General features: G+C 40.7%; 1 protein-coding gene across 4 annotated transcripts in view; it reads right to left on the bottom strand.

Moving 5' to 3' along the window:
- Positions 1 to 17,857, bottom strand: part of gpatch2 (G patch domain containing 2) — a 137,579-nt gene extending 119,722 nt beyond the window's left edge. The window contains exons 1-2 of one of the 4 annotated variants that reach the window (XM_039741751.1): positions 17,588 to 17,857; positions 9,071 to 9,732 (exon numbers count right to left, since the gene is read on the bottom strand). In XM_039741751.1, coding sequence (XP_039597685.1) covers positions 9,071 to 9,732; positions 17,588 to 17,719 — 794 coding nt within the window. In that variant the 5' untranslated portion in view covers positions 17,720 to 17,857. Of the gene's footprint in view, positions 1 to 9,070; positions 9,733 to 16,961; positions 17,204 to 17,587 lie in introns of those variants that run through there. The other 3 variants (XM_039741754.1, XM_039741752.1, XM_039741753.1) reach the window with 3 other exon arrangements.
- Between the last annotated feature and the right edge of the window lie 9,226 nt (positions 17,858 to 27,083).

Raw genomic sequence — 27,083 nt, 5'->3', positions numbered from 1 at the left:
CCGTCTGGAGTTGTTTTTTTTGTTTTTTCTGTCCTCCCTGGTCATCAGACCTGTTTTATCTTGGTAGAGTAATATATATATTACTCTACTTCCCCCTATTGTATTATTAATATGTAGCCTTAGAATGCCTAATCTCACAGACTTACCACTGTATATAACTTATCCCCACCTTCCCTTCTATATCTATAACCTCAGGCAATTAGATGTAGTAAAAAAACAAGCAGGAGTTAAGTTACACATAAAATAATGTATTACTGATAACATTCATAAATAATAACAAAATGCAAAGTACATTTGAATATTGGCAACCATACAACCTGATTAAATGGTGATGTGTAACTCAGGTGGCACACAGACTTGTAGTTACTTAATGTCTCTAGTTAAGGCATCATTGGTGCTCAGCTTTTAGCCACATTTCTGTTCAAAATGGCTGAAGCTGTGCTCTTCATTGTGTTGTCTTCAGTTCATGGTGTGATGGTCTTCATCAGTTGTTAACAAGAGAAAGATACTTCTACATCATCACAGGTTAGCAAGAGAGATGCTTCTTCATCATATGTTGGTTAGAGAGAGAATGTGGTTGAGCAAGCAAATTTATAGGTTTTCTGTCCAAGCCCTACAGCCAATAAGCTAACCTGGCTTTATTTGGGGGATGAGAGAAAGACTTTAGCAAAGAAACACTCGCCAAACTGGTTTAAGACACATCCCCCCAAATCCTGTCGTAAAATTACAAAGAAAAGTCGTAAACTCAAACACAAATGCCTCTCGCCAAAGTGACACTAAATTACGTTGCCTAAATTACAAATAGACATACAAAACATTTATCAAGTTATATGCAAAATCTTACATCACAACAGGACCTTATTCTTATTCTATGTTAATTAGAGTTGTCTTATTTTAATTCTTGCTTTGTCTTTTTTTCTTTTTCTTCATCATGTAAAGCACTTTGAGCTACACTATTTGTATGAAATATGCTATATGAATAAATGCTGTTGTTGTATTTAAGCATATCAGGTGATGTGTATTTGTGTAATGAGGGAGGGTGTGGCCTAAGGAGATCAACGCCCTATATCAAGGGGTGCAGAATTATTAGGCAGCTTGTTTTCCTCAGACAAAATGGGCCAAAAAAGAGATTTAACCGACACTAAAAAGTCAAAAATTGTAAAAAGTCTTTCAGAGGGATGCAGCACTCTTGAAATTGCTCAGATATTGGGGTGTGATCACAGAACCATCAAACGGTTTATTGCAAAAAGTCAACAGGGCCACAAGAAACATGTTTGGGAAAAAAAAAAAAGATTTGAGAAGAATCAAACGTGAAGTTGCCAGGAACCCATTATCCTCCAGTGCTGTCATATTCCAGAACTGCAACCTACCTGGAGTGCCCAGAAGTACAAGGTATTCAGTGCTCAGAGACATGGCCAAGGTAAGGAAGGCTGAAACCCAACCACCACTGAACAAGACACACAAGTTGAAGCGTCAAGGCTGGGTCAAGAAATATCTGAAGACAGATTTGTCAAAGGTTTTATGGACTGATGAGATGAGAGTGACTCTTGACGGAGCAGATGGATGGGCCCATGGCTGGATCTGTAACAGGCACAGAGCTCCACTTTGACTCAGACACCAGTAAGATGAAGGTGGGGTACTGATATGGTCTGGTATTATTAAAGATGGGCTAGTTGGACCTTTTCAGGTTTAAGATGGACTCAAAATAAACTCAACAAACCTACTGCTTATTTTTCAAAGACAAAGACACTTTATTCAAGCAGTGGTAAAAGAAAAAGTCTGTATCTTTCTAGAAGACCATGATTTTTATGCAGGACAATGCTCCATCACATGCATCGAAGTACTCCACAGCATGGCCAGCCAGTAAAGGCCTTAAAGATAAAAGAAAAATGACATGGCCCCCTTCCTCACCTGACCTAAAGCCCTTCTTAAATGGCAGATTTACGGGAAAGGAAAAGAGAACACCTCTCTGAACGGCGTCTGGGAGAGGCTGTGGTTGCTGCTGCACAAAAAGTTGTCAACAGATAAACAAACAGACTCCATGAATGGAAGGCTTATGACTGTTATTGAAAAGAAGGATGGCTCCTCATCTTGCACCCTCATCCATGCTGGAAAAAATCTTGCTCAATCTCAAGGACTCAGACACCATCTCTGCAATATATAAAATTATTTTACAATCCCTCCCTTTCAAAGATCCAAGAGGACACTGGGAAAAAGATCTCTCAATTAATATATCAGAAAAAGAGTGGAAAATAGCAATGCAGAGAATTCACTTGAGCTCCATATGCGCAAAGCATACAATTATACAACTCAAAATTATATATCGAGCACATCTGTCTCGACTAAAACTCTCCAAAATGTTTCCAGGACATGATCCAACCTGCGAACGTTGCAATCAAGTTCCAGCCTCACTGGGTCACATGTTCTGGGCCTGCAACAAATTAACATTATTCTGGACCAAAATTTTTAATTACCTTTCAGACAGCCTTGGACTCACAATCCCTGCTAACCCTTAAACAGCTGTGTTTGGGGTTCTTCCAGAGGGGCTTAAAGTGGAGAAAGACAAATTGTGATTGTATTCACTACACTTTTGGCACGCAGACTGATTCTGATAAACTGGAAGAACCCAAACTCTCCTCTTTTAAGTCAGTGGGAAGCCGATGTGTTATATTATTTGAAATTGGAAAAAATCAAATACTCAGTTAGAGGATCCGTACAGATTTTTTTCAAAACATGGCAGGATCTAATCAGTAATATTTTAAAATAAGCTCTTAAAGCACAGAGGAAGCAATTATTTCTGTATTTCTTTGTCTTCTGCATTCACCTCTATTGGCTTATCAAACTTACCAATTTAAATAAGAAAAGACCTCTTTTTGGGCCAGCGAAGGTTAAGCCTCAGATGGATTAAAGAATAGCGAGTCTCTAATGAGGGGGCTCAAACCACATGTAACACATTAAGCGGTGGTCTGAGGCAGGAAATCGGACAAATCAAACCTCGTCCATTCCCTTAAATCAGATGTCGTCTACCTCTTTCTTCAGGTAGCTTGTTGAAGGATGCATTTGAGATTTGGCTCCATGCACCTATGAACCAGTGGGTAATAATAATAAATAATAATGATTCTTTGCATTTATATAGCACTTTTCTCACTACTCAAAGCGCTCAGCAATTGCAGGTTAAGGGCCTTGCTCAAGGGCCCAGCAAAGCAGAGTCCCTATTGGCATTTACGGGATTCGAACCGGCAACCTTCTGAATGCCAGTGCAGATCCCGAGCCTCAGAGCCACCACTCTGCCTTAAGTATCATCATGTTTGAGAAATATCTGGACAATAAGAAATCTTACTGTGCTAACTTAGACAAACAAATTCATAATCAGGGTGAAAGATGGGCCACATTTCTTTAGTAAGACTTAGTAAGATTTACAGTAAATCACCAAACTGAAGCAGCATTCTTTGCAACTTTTGTAGCATGTAAAAAGTAAAATAAATAAAATGTAAAGAATACACACACTTCCCTAAAACTCATGAAACACAAACATGTAGAGATGACCAAGACAAGGCAGACATTTGGCAAGAGTGCTTGGAAACCAAGCTGGTCGTCAACATGAGCTCACCCCTTCCTGACGCCATAGACACTTCCCAATTACCTAAGCAAGTGATGTCCCATCTCAGCAGCTCAGCTGGAGAACCTCAGACATTCAGAAGTGGAAAGCAGGGAAGGCATTTTAGGGAGGTAACCTGAACTGGCCTTGGATGACAGCAAGCTAAACCAGGATGCATCACTGCCATTTGCCAATTAAGACCTCATCTTGAAAGTACAATTCTATTGTTGTTGGCATGTTGCTTATTCACATGGCAGTAAAGCGGTGCTGCATGCTGGGCGGAAAACAAGGTGGTGGTCCACAGAAAAGAAAAACTAGTACTGGGAATCGCACAGTATAAGCAGCTTTAATGACTTTGTTCATTTCAGCCGCTACACATTAGGTAAAGACTGTCCGTCTACTGGAAAAGTCACAATTCAGAAATACGTGCAGCAATCGCAACACTGCAGGTGTCAAGCTGCCATCTCAGTTACAGCAAGTCCTCTACTGCTACAGCTGACCACCACATCAATGTGCCCAAAGAGGCCCAGAACACAGTCACGTCAGGGTGACTGCACCCTGCTGATCAGGAAACTCGATTATAAAGTTAAACATTAAAAACTTTTAGCATGTAATGCTTTCCTTTATTGAAAGACAAAAAACTCACCCTTTTTTTAAAGGTTCCAAATATTTTGAAATGCTATGTGACAGAAAGACAAAATGTTCACAACATGATCCAGTTTTTTGTAGTAAATGCGCTTAAAGCTCACAGAATGATAACGTGTGTTGACATTTACAAGGCAAGTCATCGGAAACGTGTAATTCAGCCTCTGCTTATCTCTGCCTTCCCTCGTATTCACAGGAATTACACGGAGCATGAAGTCTCGGCTCTGGATGCGTGAGGAGCAACAGGGTGACACACGACATGTACGTCTTCCGGGCTTTAACACTGATACCCCAAGAACAAGCAGGGATGAAATTTAATTTCAATTTAGCAGATTATTAATCACCAAGACAGGCTCCAGCTTGAAGTTCACCTACAGTACAATGGAGTAAGTGAATTCTGAAACTAAACAGATGGACGCACATTCCCAAAATGTGTTGTTGCACTAGCAGTCCACAATGAGGTGTGGAACCAAACGTTTATAAACCCGATCCATTCTAACCTGTGTAGCTATTCTGTTACATATTGTATTGTATAAACGTGCTAAGAATATCGTGCAAACTCTAAAAAATATGCATGATAGGGAAATGTATGATTTGAAAACAGTTTCATTAGCAGGCACCGATTTAAAAAAAATAATATTTAATGAATGCTGCCAACTTCAATGAATGCAACTAGTAAACTGTCTAAATTGTATATGATGCATATGGAAGCTCCACTCTTGCTCTGTGCAGCTCTCTGCAGTGACAAATAAACTGTCGTCCACTTGCCCTCTCGGCCTAAACCCCATTCCAAATACAGATGACACCAAACGGAGTGGAAAGCAACTGGGAAAAGAGCTTGTGGGAATCCATGAAATCTACAACAGAAACAGAACAGAAAACACACGCCATTTCACATACGATAGATTTATTTTCTTTAATAAACGTGCTAGCGGCATGAGAACAGAGAAACTGCAGACCAAGGAAGGCCAACATGCTCGCGTAAATGAGTGAGGTGCTTTACCCGGCAATGCCCCAAACACACTTCTGAATATTTCTAATTGCTCTCTCCCCAGAATCTTGCTAATTCCAACTAAGTTCACTCTCTAAATAGTACAAGAACAAAAAACTATTTTAAAAATTAAACAAAACTAACATTTTTCTTTGGCATAAATAATTAGTGGTGACATAGTGGTGCAGCAGTTAGCACTGCAGCCTCATATCTTCCCAGTCTCAGGTTCAAATACCTCTGTCATCCTGAAGATGTGAACGTTGGGCAAATTGATCTCTCTAAATTGAGCCATCGTGTGTGTGTGTGTGTGTGTGTGTGTGTGTGTGAGAGAGACAGAGAGAGTGCACTTAGGTGGAATGGTGTTGGGCAAAGTGAGGACTGATGATAAATAAGTGACTGCACGCTGGTGTATATGATTTGCTTCTATAGTAAAACAGTGCGAGTCCGTTCCAATGATGAGCAGATGTATTTATACATGAAAATGACAATTATACTCATCAAAAATGACTGTGCCTGTAACTCCTGTGTTATCCTTCCAAAGTGTATTTTCAGTGACTGACAAGATATCTGCGGTCATCTAGCAATAAGACATTACTAATTGACAAGAGAGTCCTCCAATCAGAGTTCACTTACTCTTGGAGGACAGAAAAAGCAGACTTCCAATCACAGAGTGAACAGGAGGGCTCTTCAATCACAGTCCCTCTCTCCGGTGCAGGGGAACATGAGTGTCCTCCAATCAGTGCCCTCGCTGCTCTTGGTGGAACGAAGAAGCCCTCCAGTCAGAATGTGCTCGTCTTCATTTTCTGGACAAGTCTTTTTAGTGCAAAGACCTGAGGACAGAACAGCTGCCACCTGGCATATTTAATTTGGGCATTATTTCTTTCTAACTTATTGAATTAGAGGGGGCTTTCCAGTGAGGAACCGCTTGTGATTGTGTGGCCAGTTAACAGGCCTTGCCATTTTTAGTAGTGTATGGTTCTTGTTTTTCTCAACACAAAGCTTAAACACATCCATCCACATGAATAAGTTTGCAGTTTCCTGGAATTCCACCTTATATTTGCTTGTGCTTTAAATAAATGTGTTTGTTTTTTATATAAAAATAATATCTATTTGATGTATTTCAGTACAGTTCTGTGCTTTGCCTCGTGGTGTACAACACTGCAGAGCAGCCAGCACGAAAGGCCAGATGACCTCAGACAGCCAAACTGAAACTCATTCTAATGGAATCCTGGACGCCAGACCATTCAGTTTCTCCTGGAATACTGTTACTCGGAGTTTGTGCCATCTTCTCATCTTTTGTGTTCTGTTTGCATGACTTTTATTACATTACACCTAAAGTGGACTGATCTCTGCATTACCAAACACTGTAAACTGATTTGGGCTTCTAAGGGCTCCATTGTCTGCGGCTGTATAATATTTTTAAATCTGTAAGCAACCTAAACCCAACTTCAAGAGAGTGCGTTAAATAACAACAGCCAGAGTTGCAAGGAATCTGACACATCCCTTACATTTATTTATTCATTGACTGACACTTATCCAAATGATTTATTTTCTGAATAGGTTAGGACCAGGCCCAGAGTCACACTCTCAGTCAGTAATGGGAACCAAAGGAGCAGCCCTGTTCACTACAGTCCAACGCCTTAACCAACCAACAGCTACCCGCTTAGTAAAAATGAGTGCTCAGAGTCACAAGTGACACTTCCAGAAAAGCGCAGGCCAAAGAAGACCTCATGGATAAATTAATGCTCCAGTCCTAACTAAGCAATGTCCTTGTAATTTTATTATTGCACTAAGAATGAACTATTAAGATTGGGACTAATTCAGAAATAACCGATACGCAGATGTGCTCCACTACAGAAAAGTGGCATGAAAATAAAACCTCTTTGGTTATTACAGCAAACTCCTACCCACAAGTGAATTTCAAGCAGAGAATTAGATTCTATCTATAAAATACTAAATGGGCACATGGCGTGTACCAGTCACTATGACTATTTAAAGTAAGCACACCTACAGTACCATATTGTCTTCTCAGATTGTTGATGGGCCGCCATGACCCTGAATGCAACTGCCTGCCTGCATTTATTGCATAATGAAGTGTGCCCACATTTAAACAACGTTGTACACCACTGATATTGCAATGAACTTCCCATTCCGGCCTCAGTAATTGTGTTAAATATCTTGCTTGACAATATTTTAAAGCAGGGCTTCTCAAACTCAGTCCTGGGGACCCTCTGTGGCTGCAGGCTTTTCTTCCAGCCAGACTTGCAAGCAGTGATAATAATTGATCTCATTTAATTAGCTGCTCTTTTTTTCCCTTCTCTTATTTTACATTTAGAACAGCACAATAGTAGGATTCTTACATGTATAAAATATCTAGAATTATTTCTATTTTTTCAATACAATGCAATACAATTGTGCTATTCTTGTGTATTCTACCTACATTGATGGATTGAAGGCCAGAGGTCCACATGACCATCATCATCAAGTTCTTCCACATGGAGCCTGAATACCATGAGGACTGACTGAGATCATTTATGTTAGGTAGAATGCCTAGAGGGGGCTGGGTGGTCTCGTGGCCTGGAACCCCCTACAGATTTTATTTTTTTTCTCCAGCCATCTGGAGTTTTTTTTGTTTTTTCTGTCCTCCCTGGCCATCGGACCTTACTCTTATTCTATGTTAATCAGTATTGCCTAATTTTATTTTTGTAATATATTTTGTCTTTTTTCTCTTTCTTCATCATGTAAAGCTCTTTGAGCTACATTATCTGTATGAAAACGTGCTATAGAAATAAATGTTGTTGTTGTTGTTGTAGCTGAGCTTATAATGTGCCATTTACACCGTAGGCCCCCCTTATTCACCTCCCCTTTCACTTTGCTCTGTTCCACAAGCACTTCCACTAAACCCCCATTGTGATTCTCTTTGCTCCTTAGTACTTCTGCTCACTGTGTTAAAACTGTGCCAGGATGGTGATGATGATGACGACATACCATACTAAACTAAGGACAGAAATATGTCCAGCTGCAAATCAATGACATTTCATTATACCTTGGAAATCATACCTGACAATTTAAATGTCTTTCAGCAATTAGCTTTACAAACAAAAAACTTAACTACAAGCTACCTGTTGTTCCTTTTACAATCAAGTGAACGTCTTTATACTAAATTGATATTTTATCACCAAAAAAAAAAAAAAGGCAGAGACACGCTGACAAGTATGCAGAATTCCTGCTCGACAGTGCTGGTGCCCGCTTTGAGCCCTTGCCATGGCAGCACCTGCTGTAAAGCTAACATGTTCTTTTTGTGTTTCCTCGCACAGCCCAAACACATGCTGGGAGGACGAGACTACGAACACTCAGTATGTAACACACCGCACATTTATGGGGGTCAAATACAACAGTAGTTCTACTCTGTTGCTACCTAAATCTGCTCTGCTCAAGACCAGGAAACCCACGACATTAATGGAGCACAGCGGCCGATTACAACAAGACCTGCTCTCAAAAACATTGTACCTTCAGGAGTCACACATCAGTAATAATCTACTAATATGGCTTCCAGTGACTGCTTTAAAAATTACATTATTTTAGTAACAAAGAAGGACTATGCTATAGCCCCACTAGCACTATACACCACACTAAAGGGAACATAAAAAATAAAAACAACAACATTCTTTTCATTATTGTTTGAAAGAAATGCACGCCAGTAAATTAACTCCTTGAGACATTTTATGAAAAACATGAGCTGGCACTCATAATGAAAGAGTTAAAAGTTTTGAGCAGGCATCAAATATCCCCCACCAGAGTACAGTATTCACACATTAATCTTAGATATACATTACCATTCTGACATATTCTCATCAGATGCCTCCTTCTGCTCTTCTCCTTCAAACATTTTCTCCTTCCACCCCTCCTCATTAATGAACCTGCTATTACTCATGGCATCGTGGGCAGCTATCCAGGAAGTGCTCTTCTTTAACTTGGAAAGGCGCTGCTTTTTGGCAGATTTATGGTTGACACTCCTTTCACTGTCCAGCTCAGACACTTTTAATTTTTGTTGGAGGCTGACTGTCACATCTGAGGTCATTCGTTTGACCTTCCGCCTCCGCCTCATGGGCCTGCCTGGTGTGTTTTCTGTGAAAGAGTCCGATTCTGGCCAAGAGTGCTGCTTGTTTTTGAGTGATGAAGAAAAGGAGGGGCGTCTCTTTGCCATGACCATGTCATCAGAGTCGCTGAAGTTTGCTGCCGCTGCTGCATTTTCCCGACAGTCCTTGGCAGCTTCATCCAAACTCGACTCCGAGGCCTCGCTGAAACATCGTGCGTGCTCCAGAGAATGCGAAGAGTCACAGCGCCGCTTACGGCCACGCCGCCTGCGGATTTGCCTTCTTTGCTGCAACGGGCTCAGGACCATCTCTTCCCATAACTCCTCCAGTTTGTTCTGTTCCGAGGTCTGCTCCAGCGCCGATGCCAAGTCGTGCACCAATTCATCCATTTCAGATCTGCTCTAGTAGAAAACAGCAAAGTAAAGAGTACATATGAGACAGAGAAGAGAAACATCATTGATCGAACAATGTTAAATCACCTTTACTGTGCTTCTGCTTTTACACCCAGTCCTAAACTCCATAACATAACATTCTGAAATCTGCTTAATCCAATTTGAGTCATGAGGGCTAAAGCCTATCCTGGTGCTATCACATGCCAGACAGGAACCAGCCTTGGATAAGATGCTCATTCATCAATGGCCCACACATACAAAGGCCAAATAACCTCACATGCAAGTCTTTGGGAGTCTGGGAGGAAAACGAGGCCCTGAATAAAAACCCAAGTAGACATCTGCAGAACGTGACAACGACTGGCAGCAAGATTCAAAACCAAGACAGTAGCTTCAGTGGCACCAAACCACTGTAACAGCATGTCGCATACCCATTTACTATTATGACAAACTTAGTGTACTCTTTAAATCTTCAAAAATTGTCATTCCTCTAATTAAAAGATTAAAACATTATTGTTTAGCAATTTATTTATACATACTGTACGTATGTGATACAGTATCTGCCAAATAATACAAAGAGCACATGACATGCATTTCTCCCTTGTATTATATGGCAGATACTGTATCACATATCTATGATCAGCTTCTCGCAACCGAGAGGATGTGGCAGATGTCTGCTGACTGGCCGGCCAACTACAAGCGTTTACCTGGTAGGTAACCACCCAGATAATCAGATTGCGACTCAGACCTAAGCAGGTAATACTCTGGTCTTTAACCTGTCAAATAAGTGAGTCAACCGCAGTGGCGCAACGCCAGAGGCTTCGCATCCAGCACTGACGTCCGAGGTTTGATCCTCATAAGGGGATGCAAAAGTGTGTACACCTCACGAGCCCCAATAAGGGTGAAACATGTGTCATGTACTCTTTGAATTATTTGGCAGGTACCGTATCACATATCTATGAGCTGCTTCTCACAACCAGGAGGACGTGGCAGATGTCAGCTGACTGGCTGGCCAACCACAAGTGTTACCTGGTAGGTAACCACCCAAATAATCAGATTGTGATTCAGCCCTAAGAAAAAATATATAGAGATATATCTTCAAGAATGAGATTTATAAACTACCCCAAAATTTGTATTATGGACTAGAGTGTGCCCCGCACTGTCAAGTGTGCAATTATAAAAATCAAAAACAATGAAATATAAATTCAGGCTAAATACAGTAGATAAACAAAAAAAAGGAAGATAAAATTCAGAAAACAAAAATCGTGTTCAAAAATATTTCTTTGGAAAGCAAGTACCCCAGTAGCTGGTAAGAACCTCACCCAGGGTGCATTTATTTCTGCAGACCCTCCACAGACTATGACTTCCGTTATGGATGCTGGTAAACTGTCTACCCAATCAGAGGGGCTGCATAGCTAAGCATTAATGAGTGCTGAAACTGACTGATCCCATTCAGAGTCCATTTCTGCCTTGTGTTTAATTCTGAAGAGGTATGGTCCACAATGGCAAAACAATCAAAATGGATGAAGCCATGGGTGTCCCCTATAGTTGAAAGACAAGCAGCCAAATTAAAGCTGTCCAAAGTGTGCACCTTCAGGGTAACAGAACATCCAGAGGTACGTTTTACCTTGTGACTGCCACTTTAGACTTCGACCCTCTCTATGCTGAATTTCACCCATGCATTAAGGAGTAATAACAATATTTAAACAGACGCATTTCACAACACCCCTGAGTTTGCATCCTGGCTACCCAATGGAAGCAACTTGAGCACCACTGCACATGCAACTTGAAGAAAGGCAGAAAAAGTAAAAAGCATGAAGGCAAATGTGAAGAAGGCTAAAGTGCCACCTCCACATGTAGAAAGAGGACCACCCACGGCTCTGAAAAACGATTGTGAGGAAGCCTTCTACCCGAAGTACAAAAACCTGCCCTGCCAAGCTTAACACCGCCTTCCCTGTTCCTGTGAACTTCATGGATGGTTTTCTCAACAATTTATAGATATGCAAAAACGTTAAAACTACCCCAAAGTGTGCGGGCCTTGTTTGACGAAGCACCTCAATACCTCAGCCTTACCTCAAACATCTTAATAAAAATTAAGGGTGTTATTAAACAAAAAGTGGAATAACATGAAACAGCAAAATGAACAGGCAGGAAAGATCTCCTTGTTATCATTAAGCCCACTAACAAAGCTAAAGACCATTCAGATCAAGGACCGTGACTTGTGCCTGCCGCTGGTGGGACACACTATCAGCTCCATAATGAGATGACGCACAGTCAAACTATGTCAACGGTATCAAAAGCGTTTTCTTGTACTAATGACTTCACAGTGTAGACGTCTCTTAAAATAAACTCAATGCTCACGTTATAAAACTAAACTTAACCAAAGTCAGTGCTTCTCAATTATTTTCTGTCATGCCCCCCCTAGGAAGAAGAAAACATCTCGTGCCCCCCGCGACTATAAATAGTATCATTTGTCTATAAAATTGTTATAAGTACACCTCTGCATAACACTGTATCCTTATTAACGTATACGAGAACAAAAAAAGAAAGAAATATGGACCAATTTACAACAAAGAATAGCTTTATTAAATGTAACAGAAAAGATTTAAAGTGCATTCTAAATTCAAAAAAAATGTAAAAGAAAAATAAAAAAGCATGTTCCCCGAGGTCAAACGCGCCCCCCTTGACGGAGCCACTATTTGAGAAACACTGACCAAAGTCAAGATTTAACGTTTTCATTAGAGATGCTCTGATCGACTGGCTATCAGTCTAAATCGTCTGATTTTCACTAAAAATGAGTTGATCGGTGATCAGTAAAAAGGCTAATCACAAAATCAATATTTTCTGCCCCCCTTTTCTAGGCTTTACGGTAATGTAGCTGCAGCGCTCCTTTATCTGAGGTGTTACGGTAGCCGAGCCAGCCTGAACGTCCTGGAGCGAAAACGAATCAAGTGAAGGTTTGTTAGATCAGTTTGAGAGGCGACAGGAACAGCAGCCTTTACGTTAAAGAAGGTGGAGTAGTAAACTGAAAAAAGGGAATCAGGGAAAGCGTTCTGTGCAACCGCAAGAAAAGGTATTTTAATGAATTCAGACCTTTTTAATTTTGCCCTTTAATCAAAACAGATACCGTTTCAATTTTGGACTGCAAGCTTGTATTAAGTACTTCAGCTTTTCAACTGGAAAAAGAATAACAATAAAAACGGATTTGAAATTGCTGCTTTGTTAGCAATAGTTTTGCTAGCTTAACAGAAAAATATATTTTACTTATAAACCTGCTAAGCATGTCAATATTGTGTCTTCGTGATAAACAACTTATGAACATTTGATACATTTGCTGCTTTTTTAAAAGTTTGTACCGTGTTTATTATTTGTTGCTGTGTGACATACAGCATAAACTGGTAAGAAACAAGTAATACATAATTAAACTGGTAATCCATATTTATAATTGCACATCAAGAATTACAAATGCGTAGCTGATAAAACTGAAGAAAAGAAAAACACACCTGTAGAAAGATATTAAGTGTATATTATAACAGGAAAAAGGCTGTAGTGCAATTAATGAAAAAATGATTAAAACCTACAAGTGCAGGAATACAGTATTTATATCTAAGCAGTGTTTAGTTGCTAATACCATTTATTTGATCCTGTGAGTGTATAGAATTTTTTTTGGTTGCTTGAGAAATGGTGAAAACTACATTTTTAAATTAAGCCTTGTTTCAGATACCATATATACTCACAGATAAGTCGGGACTTGATTTCACAGTATGATTTCTGGTATTTTATAACATCATTCATAGAAGTTGAATGTGGAAAACTCACGCTATTGGTCCATGAGATTACAATATGCTAACGCCCACCTGAGAGCGTAACCACGGAGCACACGGCCTTTTCTTTTCTATGTGGGCGAGGCAATGAGTTGTATCAACGTGGGCTCCTAACCTCTCTCTCTCTATTGTGCCTACGTGACCACACAGTAATGCCCAAACTATTCTGAAGTGACATTTGCACTGATTTGTGTTTTTTGTATCTCACACCCTCATACACCTTTATCGTAAGAGCATCCCTTATCAACGATCCGAAGAAAATATGAAGCTGGTTTTAAATTAAAAGTCGTTGAAGTGGTGAAAGAAACTGGTAACTGTGCTGCTGCTGCAACAAAATTTGATGCGTCTGAGAAACTGATGCGAGATTGGTAGAGGTAAGAGGATGTAAAAAATATATATTTTTTTAAATTAAGTGTCACATTTTTGAATGGGCGTATAAGTCGGGGTCTGATTTTATGATCGATTTTTCAGGTTTCAAGATCCGACTTATATGCGAGTATATACGGTAGGTACATTACAAAAAACTATACAATATGACAGCTTGTAATTATGAGAAGCACTTTATTTTCTTTTATGCCATAAGTATTATGGATAAATATTTTTTGTACATATTTTATTAGTTTGCATTTTATAAAAATGCATTTTTTTGGTATTTTTAAGGTAACTGTGCAATAAGCCTACAAAATTTCATTTTGTTAATAAAAACCAGTTAACACCTGTAGTCTACAGTTAAACTACAAAATACACTTTAATAAAGGACACAAGACTACTATGTATCTGGTTATGCAGAAGCTTAATGCAAAAAATTTTATAAAGGGAATAAAAAAAAAAAAAAATCAGAATCAATATCAAAATTGGACGATCAAGTACCATGAAATCGGTGATTGTAATCAGCCTCAAAATAACCTGATCGGAGCATCTCTAGTTTAAATCGTGGGAACATGTGGTAAAATAAGACAACGTAGAGGAAGTCTTAAGGTTTCATCGACTGATTTCACCAATGAGTGTTCAGTTACAACAGCACACTACACCCCTCCAGCATCCTGCAGTCAATGGGGTGGCTTTGCACTTTCTACTGTCCAGGCACTCGGGTTTTCCTTTAACGTCCCCAAATATGAGTAAGCTAATTTAACGTGTGATTCCACGTGACGGTGGAGGTGACTGAGGGTCACCCAAAGTCCAAACACATGCCCAGCCAGGATAAAACTGTCTCAACACAGAAACCTTGCTGTGACACGTGTGCAACATTTGGCATCCATGATCTCTGCAAACCTGGACATATAAAGATGGCGGGTTCTTGTAAAAACACGTCAAGCTGAAAGTTTTATGAAAGATGTGGTCTGCAGGCTATGGGAACAACATCTGTTTGTAACTGTAGGAGAGAATACTGCTAAAGGCTGATTTAACAGGTATGAACACACAGCAATCCAGTAGGAGGAACATGCAAAGATAAAAACTGCTTTGGATTAAAGTGTTAGCAATACAAATACATGTAATGCCCCGTCTGCGCCACCACCACCTACTCAAAGCTCCAACAATGATGGATGGATTAAAAGGCAGAAGTCTACGTGACCATCATCATCAAGTCCTTCCGTGAGAACCCTAAATCCAAAGAGGACTGTTTCATTTATGTTAGGAAGAATTCCCAGAGGGGACTGGGCAGTCTCATGGTCTGGAATCTACAGATTTTATTTTTTTCTCCAGCCGTCTGGAGTTTTTTTTTTTGTTTTTTCTGTCCTCCCTGGCCATCGGACCTTATTCTTATTCTATGTTAATTAATGTTGACTTATTTTATTTTCTTATTGTGTCTTTTATTTTTCTATTCTTCATTATGTAATGCACTTTGAGCTACTTTTTGTATGAAAATGTGCTATATAAATAAATGTTGTTGTTGTTGTATTTCCTAAAACCTTCATAATCCACATTAAGGCATATTGGAACTCAAAAAAGCCCGCTCTTCAGAGGCACACGTACCCCCACATATACTAACCACTGAGGTCGGCCATAAAGAATCACCAGTTAAGCCAACATGCCTGCCCCTCTGGATGTGGGAGTCAAAGAGACCAACACATGGCGGAGACGTGCAGTCTTCAAGTGGGCAGCAGCCAGGCCAGCACTCACATCCAGACACAGGGACCCTTAAGCCAACAGATAACACTTAAGAGTTCTCAAACTGGGGGACACCATGCTGCTGCTTGGGGTGGTTCATGGCAGCCCTGCCAAGGTTGCCTTTCTTAAAAAAAATTTTAAAAAAAATGAAGCCAAATTTTAAAGAATGTCTTTAAATAAGAATACATCAAGTAGTTCCATATAAATGTAGCAACTGACTAGAGCTGCTTTCTCTCTCACCTTCTCCACTCCCCCAGTTTGTACGTCTGTTACCCTCTCAGGTACAATCTTTCAACATTACAACACTTTTAGTTCAGTAAATGGTTTTAGTGTGTTATGATTTTTTAACAGTTGTAGAAATTGTCAGGCGAATACAGAAGGATATTCAATGAGGAACAAAGATGTCCGAGTAATTTTACTGTTTTTTGACCAGACGTACTATGTAAGTAATGAACACTTCTTTTCTAAATTCATATGTAACTGTGTATTTTTTTGCAAATTAAAAGTATGGAAATTTTAGGCTTTCTTTTAGTTATTCCATATTGTTCCCACATTTAAGAAATGCTTCATGAAAAAAAGATTTTGATTTGCATGTATAGATAAAATTAAAAGACACACCCCACAGAAAAAAAAAACGATCAGTAATCACTTGTTAAAATTCCAAAGTACAATATTAGGGATGGTGAACTGAAGAACGACCACCTTTAGTGCTTAATAAAAGTTCAGTACTGAACAATTTAAGACTAAACAAACGGTGGCATTTCAAAGCATTCAAATCCAGGAGGGGTGTGCCAAGAACCCCTGGCCTAGAGAAATTACACAACATTTGATAACCATACGTGTCAACATTACTGTATAGCAAAGTTAAGCATTTATTTTGATGAACAGGTCTAATATTATACAAAATCATAAAGTTTGACTGCTGTTAGCACAGACCAAGAACACAAGATTATGCTCTACTTCACAGCACTGGAATTACACTAGTGGGGGTCTCTGACCAAATGTCAAAACGTTAAGTGGGGCCCCAGATTAAAGTTTGGGAACCCCTGACATACACCATCATGTGACCCTACATTTAACACATGGGGGGGGGGGCAACGGGGAGGTGGAATAAACTGTCACTATGTGAAAATCACGTACACTGTAAGTGTAGAGCTTCTGGCAAGGGAGTTTAATAAGTTCAGAGGTGTATATTGTTAAATTCACAAAAATAAAAACTGTCTAAACAAAACCGTTCGCGTAATTATTACACAGAAGCTTTCAAACTGGTAAGAGTCGCGAAGATTAACATATGAGGGCTCCTCTTACTTTTACTTCGTGATCATCCATCCACGCTGTCCGTGGGCACTGAACGTCTCACGTATGCTTTAGCTCAGTAAATGGTGGTTTCCCAGTTAAAGGGGGCACAATTGTTCCGCAGCTAAATCGCTAATTAAAATTAGCCCCTGATCCTGAGCGAGCTAGAAGATGCTACCCGTTCACTTTCACCCCGTGTCTTGGCTGCGTGGCCCCAATGCCGTGCGACGACTGTGGTCACTCGAAAAGGCCAGGGCAGGGCAGCCCAGCCCAGTTGAGGCTCTCTTCTGGACTTTCGTTCTTAGGTTTCGTTTCGTTTCTTTCGCTTACTACTTAGCAATAGCAACGTAGCAACAGAAGGGCCGACTTCGCTGGGCAGTAAGATGGCTCGTCAACGAAACGACTCATGTTGCTTTTCCCGGTGATATGTATGCTTTTCCACTATTACACAGCCTCACTGCCGTCTCTGCAGATAAATATGCGCTTGAAGAGCCTCTCTAATCTATTTGATTCGCTCGCCTACAGCTCAACAGATTCTACGTACATCTTGGCATTTTTTTTTTGAAAACAAAAATCAATACCATCATCCGTTCTTCGCAATGCTTATTTAAAGGGATCTGTCTATAAGATAAACTCACCAGCCGCTGAGAAGCCTTATTTGTTTTCTCCAGCTGAAGACCTTTGCGTACTTCCGCCCCGCAGAGGGATTCTGGAGAGTTCCGCCCCACAATTGGCCGCATGCGTCGGGTCACTTCCGGTGTATATGTCATTTTCCTTGCTACGTATTTGGTGGGTGCCCAGTGACTTGTTTGACATCATAGTTTCGTTATTATCCTACACGTTTAGGTGCGCCGATCTTAATGATTTGTAGCTGTTACTCAAAACTGAATGGCACAAAGTGTCAGTTGGAGTTCAGGCTGCACACGCGCACGTCATTCTCATCTTAGCCAATGGAAAGCGCCGACGTCCCACGTGCTCACTTGTGTCGAAGACCCCGCGTAACGCCGTAGTAAATGCTGTGCAGTGGACACGCTGTCGTTTAGTGTGCATCTACGTGTAGTCACAACTGCATAGGAAAGGAAATATGTGTACATATACACCATACCTGAGTTACTTGCAGCTCATTATGTATTGAACAGCACTAAAAGTGAATTTTAACGTTCAGCTTTAAAAAGAAAAACTGTTTTGCATAATCTAACTGGCCTTGATCTTTGTGTATGTGCACTGTAAGTAAATGTATTTAATTTCTTTATTAAAGGAATGCATCACCCAAAAGTAATTGTTTATATGTTACTTACCCCAAGTAATGTATAGTGGTAGCTGAGAAAAAAAAACTAATCATATGTTTTAAGGCAGTAAAGAGGAAAAATAGAACTAAATGGCAACCGGAGCTATACAACAGCAAACGATGTGAAAAAACATCCATGGAAAAGACGTTACCTGCGTCACATAATACACATGTCAGTAAATGGGAAAACATATTCCCATACTGCTGTGCTTCTGAATGGAAGACCTTCCTCTTTCCATCATTGGTCAAGAGCCCTGTGTTCAGTTGAAAAGCATAGATTTATTTTCCTATTTACAGTATATGCTGGTTTTCCAGAAGTAGCTATTAATAACATTTTGGGAAAAAATGCACAGTTTTGCACATTTTGAGCATGCAACCGGATAAATGGCACGAGGATTACAACAACAACATTTATTTCTATTGCACATTTTCATACAAATGATGTAGCTCAAAGTGCTTTACATGATGAAGAAAGCGAACAAAAAAACAAAATAAATAAGAAAATACAATTTGGGAACACTAATTAACATAGAATAAAAGTAAGGTCCGATGGCCAAGGAGGACAGAAAAAACAAAAAAAAAACTCCAGACAACTGGAGAGAAAAAAAAAATCTGCAGTAATGTGAGATTTTTTTCCCCCATGGACATTTTTGACTGATTGAGTGGGCACCCCTGCTGTACACTGACAGTATAATACTGCATATTCACTTGCCCTCCAAATAGCACAGCTGATAGAAAATAACATCAGAACAAGGCAGCTTGTGCACGTCCAACAAGTCTCACTTTACCTTGACTGTCTGTGTCTGTGCATGTTCGGTTAAAACGTGCTTGTTCTTCACTCAGTGAAGTGATGGTTAAGTTTCAGCAGCAGTTGGCTCTCATTTTTCATGTATTATTTCTTTCCCTGTTCGCTGTCTGTGAGGTGTTTGTGCCACTAGGACGCGACAGTTTGTGTGTGGTCATGTGACTGCATGGCTACGTCTGATTTGTGAAATAGAACCATATTGTTGTTACGTCTGATTGGTTGACATTTTTCCCATTGTTTGCTGCTGTACAGCACTGGTCACCATTGGGTTCTATTATATAATAAACTTTTTTTCTCTCTTTCATCTTGAAAACACAAGATTAGACATTTTTGTCGGCCCACAGTACAAACTACTTAGGACAAGTAACATATAAAAAAATATCACCTTTGGGTGGCGTATTCCTTTAATGACCTGTAGGGATTTATACCTTTTTTTGTTCATAGTAAGGCTGCTTAATTCATTTCTAACACTGTATGGGTGATGCAGTTGCTTGTTTTTTTCTAATCTAATAATTCTTTATCATACCTGCATAACCCAAATTAAGAGGCACTGGGTTCAGAGCCTTGGGATTGAAACAGAAACCTGAATGAACTGACAGGTAGGCTTTATTACATTTAAAACTACCATATTGAAACACCCATTTATTAAAACAGGCTTAATATTACAATGGTAAATCGTGTCTTTACATTTATGAACCTCTGTTCACTGGACATGCCTTACATCCCTCTGTCTTTGTGCTTCTTGCTGCCTTTCTTCTTCAGATATTCCAGCCCTGTTATGGACGCTGGACAGCGTGACACACGCCACACGGTTTACTGTCTTACGCCGGCCACTTGCTTTTGTTCATCAGACATTCTCACCCTCTTGTGGACGCTGGATGACATTGTGCCCAGACACAGAAATGGAGGCCGGATGTTTTATTGCTTTATATATAGAAATATAATAATAAAAGTAACATGTTTTGGTGAGCCTATTAAGTCATCATTGTGTCTGTAAAACTTTGGCGTATAAGAAAACAATGTGACCAGAACACACTATTCAGTTTAACATCGCTTATCTTAACCCACATTTCAGAAATAACACTTGAGTTAACACGTGAAGATTTTTAATGTGCTCAATTCGTATTGTATTCACGTGGATATACTGTATGTCTCTATTCAGGGTTTGCATTCGGCTCTGTTAACTTCAAATCTTTTCACTAGCAAAATATATTTTGTTGTTTAACAATAAGTTATGAACAGGTTATGTTAAATAGTTTCATACTAGTTATTTTCTTTAAGCTTTAACCAAATTTGTATTCTTATTGGTACTTATTAAGTATATTTCACTCATAAAGTATTTCCCCAGGTCGTGATTAGTGTTTCTTGAAGGTGATGTTAAAGGAGCATCTTGGAGTTTACTAACAATTAATGATCTCTTTAAGCAATAAAGCTAATAATACGTTTGTTAACTAAGGGTCATCAAAGTGTCACCAGACATGACCTGCGTTTTGTCTTATACAAACTAAGCAGTTTGGGATTGATTGGGGACTAGGGGGGATTTCCAAGCTGTGTTAACTGGATATTCAGGACTTTAATGTTAAAGTTCTGGATCAGCAGTAATACTTATAGGGACCTCCTTTTCGTTAAATACAATTATTTTTCTTCAACAATCTTTAATGTAAACTACTGAGTAACATATTTCAAGTATTAATGGTCTTTGTTTGAATAAATACATTACAATATTTATGCACAGTTTACACTAAAGCAGCTACTGTCGCTGTGTGGCCTTGTTGGGTTGGCTGAACGCTACACGACTTCTAGTCAGAAGGCATGTCATACTTGATGACTGCAGTTACTGGATCTTCTTGCCTTGCAGTGTCAGTTTACAGAACTAGGGATAGCAAGGAATTATACGACTCACTCTTGACTTTTTCCAAAGGATCGTAAGCTCTCTGGATTCTGACAGTCAATGAACGTGCAGCCTGACAATGGGTTTCCAGCTATGACGATTTCTGCCACAATCTTGGCCGTTTTGTTTTCCTTTTTCCACTAGGCCGTGGTGCAGAAAGCACAAGGCATTGGAGAGAGAAGTCTCCCTTCTGCTTGTGAGGTGCAAAACACCTGTTTTCCTTGCTTTCTTGCAGCTACACGGTGTAGATTGTACTGCTGGCTCAGTGCTCATTCATTGTCAGCTCTCGCACACACACACAAACTCACCCCTATGACTTAAGGAAAGTCTCAGACCTGTATGATCGAGTTGCTGGGGATATCATACTGTACAACTGCCGGTCAGGGGAGAGAGCCACGCCTGCCCCCAACTCAGTAAGATGATGTATTCTTTAATTTTCCAAATCCACTTGTTTCAGAGAATTACACTCTTCTGCCATTCTAGAAATGCCTTGTCACACACGTGTGCATGGGAGGCAGCTGAAGGGCTTAGAGAGGACTGATTATACATCTGCCCGCTACGCTAACGCTCTTTCTAAGTTCTCTACAGGTCTTTCCCGGGAAATCCCACCAGGAGCGGCCACCTCGAAGCGGGACACATCACTTCCGGTCCCGGGGACGACATCACTTCCGGCACAGAGGACGACATCTCTTCTGGCTCCGGCACAGAGGACGACATCACTTCCGCCCTCCGTCCTATAAAGCCTCCTGCCTTTGCTCTGGGAGGCAGTTCTGTTTTGGACTCTGTTGTGTAAACTTGACTCTGATGAATCAATTGCTTTTGCAGCCAGGAAACCGGATTAAACGGGTGGCTGCCCCAAACCTTGCCATGCCTCAAGTCTCTTCTTATTACAGCCTATACAGGGGTTTTGGAATGAAGTATCTCATCAGTAGTCACACTTAAAAGAGAATTCCATCCAGGATGTGGAACTTTGAATCATGTCTTTGTCCTTGCATAAATATTTGAAGGGTTATGGGAATTTGTCAATCCTGTCCAAACAAGTTCTGTGGACATGGAGAAGTCTTAAGACCTCACGCCCTGGCAGATGTTGCAAGAGTACAGGCATGCCGTCTGCCTTCTGGTCTCTGCATTTTCAGAGTTGCAGTTTCATCTGTAGTCAGGTGTGCATCTTGTCTGACTTCCTATTTGTAATTTCCATGGAAAACATATAACTTGGAACACCTATGTCAAGTAACGTAGCCTCAATCTGATTTTTATTTTAACAAATTAAATATTTTATGTGTTTAAGTCCTTCCAAGAGAACCCTAAATACAAAGAGGACTGTTTTCATTTATGTGAGGTAGAATGCCCAAAGGGGACTGGGCGGTCCCGTGGCCTGGAACCCCTGCAGATTTTATTTTTTCTCTCCAGCCGTCTGAAGTTTTTTTTTTTGTTTTTTCTGTCCTTCCTGGCCATCGGACCTTAATCTTATTCTATGTTAATTAGTGTTGTCTTATTCTAATTCTTACTTTGTCTTTTATTTCTCTTTTCTTCGTCATGTAAAGCACTTTGAGCTACACGATTTGTATGAAAATGTGCTATATAAATAAATGTTGTTGTTTAACAGTGAAGGTGGCTGTGCATCCCCACCTTGGTCACGGTTTATGCAGGGTTTGCATGTTTTAATATGTCCTCCTAAAGATAATAATTTGAGTTTAATATGCTCAAGTGTGAGTGTGACCAGCAATGGATTGGCACCCCGTCCAGGTCAGTCTGTGCCCTGTTCCTAATGCTACCTCGATAGGCTCCAGCCGCAGGAGTCCAGAACTACATAAGAAGGTCTGATGATGGATGAAATGTATTTATTCCTATTTTCATTCTTCCTTGCTAAGATTTCCACTACACAGTTACTTCCTCTCTTGTTTTAGATGACACTGAGCAGGCAAATACGGAAATAACAAAGTAGCCAAGAGCAGAGCAGCCGATTACATACAGTAATTGTCATTTGTGCTCTTCATAAAGCAAATGCTCTAATGACACCTTTCAAAAGAAAAATGTTTTGAAGTTCTAATTCACTTCTGTCTACAGGCCTATTGATTTTCAGGTAATTATATTGCTGCCTGCTAGTTAATGCATTGATTTGATTGGCAGCTCAATTCCTGCCACTGGCTAACTTTGTGATCCAAAACATGGCCCTTCACTTACAATTACTTCAGTTATAAAAATATGGAAGTAAGTGCTTAGTAAGTTGCTTTGGATGAAAGTATCAGCTTTTTAAGTAAATCTAAAATTGTAACAGTGCAAGTGAGTTACAGTGCAGTGTAGTCAGCCATATTAAAAGGGGCAGAGTGTAAGTGTTTGAAATGCAAGCCTGTTCCAGTGACGTGACTGCAGTGCTATTGAACATATCCATCCATCCATCCATTTTCTAACCCGCTGAATCCGAATACAGGGTCACGGGAGTCTGCTGGAGCCAATCCCAGCCAACACAGGGCACAAGTCAGGAACCAATCCTGGGCAGGGTGCCAACCCACTGCAGGACACACACAAACACACCCACACACCAAGCACACACTAGGGCCAATTTAGAATCGCCAATCCATCTAACCTGCATGTCTTTGGATTGTGGGAGGAAACCGGAGCACCCAGAGGAAACCCATGCAGACACGGGGAGAACATACAAACTCCACGCAGGGAGGACCTGGGAAGCGAACCCAGGTCTCCTAACTGCGAGGCAGCTATTGAACATATTCACATATGAAACTTTATCAGAGAACGTTGAGACACTTGTACGCCTGCAAGTTTGGGGGCGGCTTGTGTGACACTAGGTGGGATAAGAGCCCTCTGGAGAACCCAATGTTTTGTTATAATTTAAAGGTGTGCACAGTATATTGTGATAGGGACTGCTTACTCTGCAGACTGAGACCAGCAATACGTTATCTAATTAAATACAAAATTTAGATAACAGCAGGAACTGGCTGCCATGCACGACGAGAATCAGAATCCTATTTGTTGGCCAAGTATGCACACATACCAGGAGTTTGACTCCAGTTTTGGTGACTCTGCACGTATAAGTTACATAATCAACATACACGCAACTGTTAATCACACAACAGGAATGTAAATGTACTGTATATACAGTGTGCAACTCAGAGATAAAAACTGAAAAACAACTATTAACAACATGTAAGCAGTCCTGCAAGACTCTGGGAGGCCTGGAGGGTGGGGTGCCAAGCCTGAGGAAGCTGAATTAAACATTTGTGAGCTTGACGGCCGCTGGCAAAAACTATTCTTAAATCTGCTTGTTTTGGCACATAATAATCTGTAACGCCTGGCCGATGAAAATTTTCAAAAAGGTTGTGGCCTGGATGTGAGGGACCGGTGATGATTTCCCCTGCCTGTTTCATGACTCTGGAATAGCTCAGGTCCTGTAAGATGGGCAGACTGGCACCAATGATGTTTTTGGCAGACCTGCCTATTCAATGTAGCCTGTTTTTGTCACTTTTAGTCACTAATCCAAACCACACCATTATGGAGTCAGCTGAGAGCAGACTCAATGACTGCTGTGTGGAACTGAATCAGCATCTCTTCTGGAAGGTTGAACTTCCTCAGCTGTGGCAAGGCGTACATTCACTGTTGTGCCTTTTTTATGATGGACCCTATATTGGTCTCCCATTTCAAGTCCCGGGAGATTATGGATTCCAGAAACTTGAAGGTTTCCACAATGGTCACAGCAGTATTAAGTATGGAGAGGGGACATAGTATTGTGGGACCTGTCCTAAAGTCCACTGTTATCTCTGCAGTTTTGAGAGTGTTTAGCTGCAGATTGTTCTGACTACGCCAAAGGGTCTACATGCAGACTCATCATCATTCCAAATATGCCCAATGATGGTTGTGTTGTCCACATATTTGATAGGTTTGACAGAGGGGTCCTTAGAGATGCAGTCATTAGTGTAGAGGGAGAGGAGCAGAGGGGGGAGCACACATCCCTGGGGGGCGCCTGTTTTGATCGTGCAATAGCTAGATGTGAGTTTCCCCGGTTTCACCTGCTGTTTCCTATTGGTCAGGAAATTGGTAAGGTTAGTTTTTAGTGAAAGCCACAGGGCTGTCCAAGAACCAGCTTTTAGTACTCACAACCAACCAGCTCATAAAGAGGCCAGTTTCTAAGGAACAGACACCACAGACGCCAAGGACAATTGTACAGTCTGCTTAGGAGAAGAAGTTGTGATGTGCTCTCACGTGCACCTGTGTCTCTTCATCAGAGGGCAGAACTTTTCAACAGAAATATGGATAAGAAAAGAGAAGAAGATTAAAAAAATACAAAATTTGTTGAAAAGATTAGAATTTTCCAAACACTGCAGATCCATATAGACGTGTTGAAAAACGTTGAACTGGATAACACAAAACCTGAAGGCACCCTGTCCAGGGCTAGTGTGTGCCTTGCTGCATTTTAACACATTTAAATGGCACAGTACAGCAAGAAGCATTGAGTGATGTGTTAGGATTGAGAAGCCTCATTAAAGATGGCATTGGAAAGTGAGCTTAGGAAGTCATTCATATACAGTATGGTAAAAGGACTGGGCTGCAGAGTATTAATGCTGCTGCGTTACAGCTTCAAGATAGTCCGCACCGATCCCAATTCAATCGACCTTTGTCTGTCTCCTCAGCGACATGCAGGTTGGAGCAACTGGCCCCGTGTGTGGGAGGAAGACCTGCCATGTCTCCCTGCATTGGGCCCAATGCTGTTAGGAAAGGTGCTGGCTGCCTACAAATGTAAACCGGATAAACACATGGAGAAAACGGATCCATGGAATGGGGCAAAGGTTCTAGCATTACAATGTGAGAGCTTCTCTGAAACTGGGACGTGAGAACAGACTAATAAGGCAGTGCAGGCCTGTGTCTCCAGGATAGCACAGTGCAGAGGCAGAGGAATAACAACATCACCTAATTAAACAGTTAAAGAAGAGTGTGTAGCCAGCATAATAATAATAGACTCATTCATTTTTATGAGCATGTGGGCAAGTCCTTTAAACAATTTATAAACAAAGCTATGAAGGTAAAATCTCAATTTACCATTTAACATGCAAATAAATAGGACAACAAATGCTCTACCATAAAATCTGTCCTTGCACTCAAGTCAAGATGAGGGCTCCTATTATAAATAGCCCCATGTCATAATTGAAATCTTTATAAATTGGTCCTTACTCTTGCAAGTAAAGGAGTCAAGCATAAATGTTATATTTGCTTAACATGTAATGGAGCAGAAAGAAAGAGTAAAAATAAGTGGTGGATTATATCATACAATGCATAATCTAATTTGAGGTCGCTGGGGCCAACGCCTATACTGCTAGTGCTTGACACAACACAGAAAAGAGCCGCGGACATGGCAGCATCCATTCCAAGGCCAACTCACGCACACTCCTGTGCTAAGGACAATTTAAAACCACCACTTATCCTTAACACAGAGGAAAACCCCCACAGCCAACGACCAGACATGGGGCTCAAACCCAAGACCCCAAATAGGTGGAACAGCAGGGCTAACTATTGTGCTACACTGCTTCCCAACACAGACAGCAGAAATGTTAAACTTGTAGAATTTGTAGTTCTGCCAGGACCGGTGAGATGTCTGTCACAGCATTCACCAAAAATGTCCTGTTTGGTAGTGGTGTGGTAAGCAGCATTAAACGAACTGCACAATTTGGAGAACGCACTATAGGTCAGGTACTGTTTGCAGTCCTGAATGCTGCTACAGGAAAGGACAGCTGTCACCCTGGATGCTCACTAATGTCCTCAGATGCACAGTGGAGATGACACTGACTAACTGCATTACAGTCTAGTATGGGAACTGCACTGTGGCAGACCACAAGCCCAGTTTGGCACCCATCCATAGAGTACATTAATGTAGCACCAAGAGATACGTCAAACACAAGAAATAAACTGTGGCTCCCTGCTCTATCAAGCGAGTGATAATCATAGCACAGAATGTCATGGCACCAGACTTGCAGTTTTTCCCCTCAAGCCATTAAACTGTTAGCTTGAGCCGTGACCAAGACTCAGTTATGTAAGTAACCGCACTGCTGATCAGTGTGTCCTTCCAGTTTAATGTTACTGACATTCCATATCTCGGTAATGTGGGTCTTCTAGTTGTTACGTGTTCTCCCTGTAACATGT

This window comes from Polypterus senegalus, chromosome 18 (genome assembly GCF_016835505.1).
Source record: "Polypterus senegalus isolate Bchr_013 chromosome 18, ASM1683550v1, whole genome shotgun sequence".
NCBI classification, from domain to species: domain Eukaryota; kingdom Metazoa; phylum Chordata; class Cladistia; order Polypteriformes; family Polypteridae; genus Polypterus; species Polypterus senegalus.
This window is presented reverse-complemented; position numbering and strand designations above follow the sequence as displayed.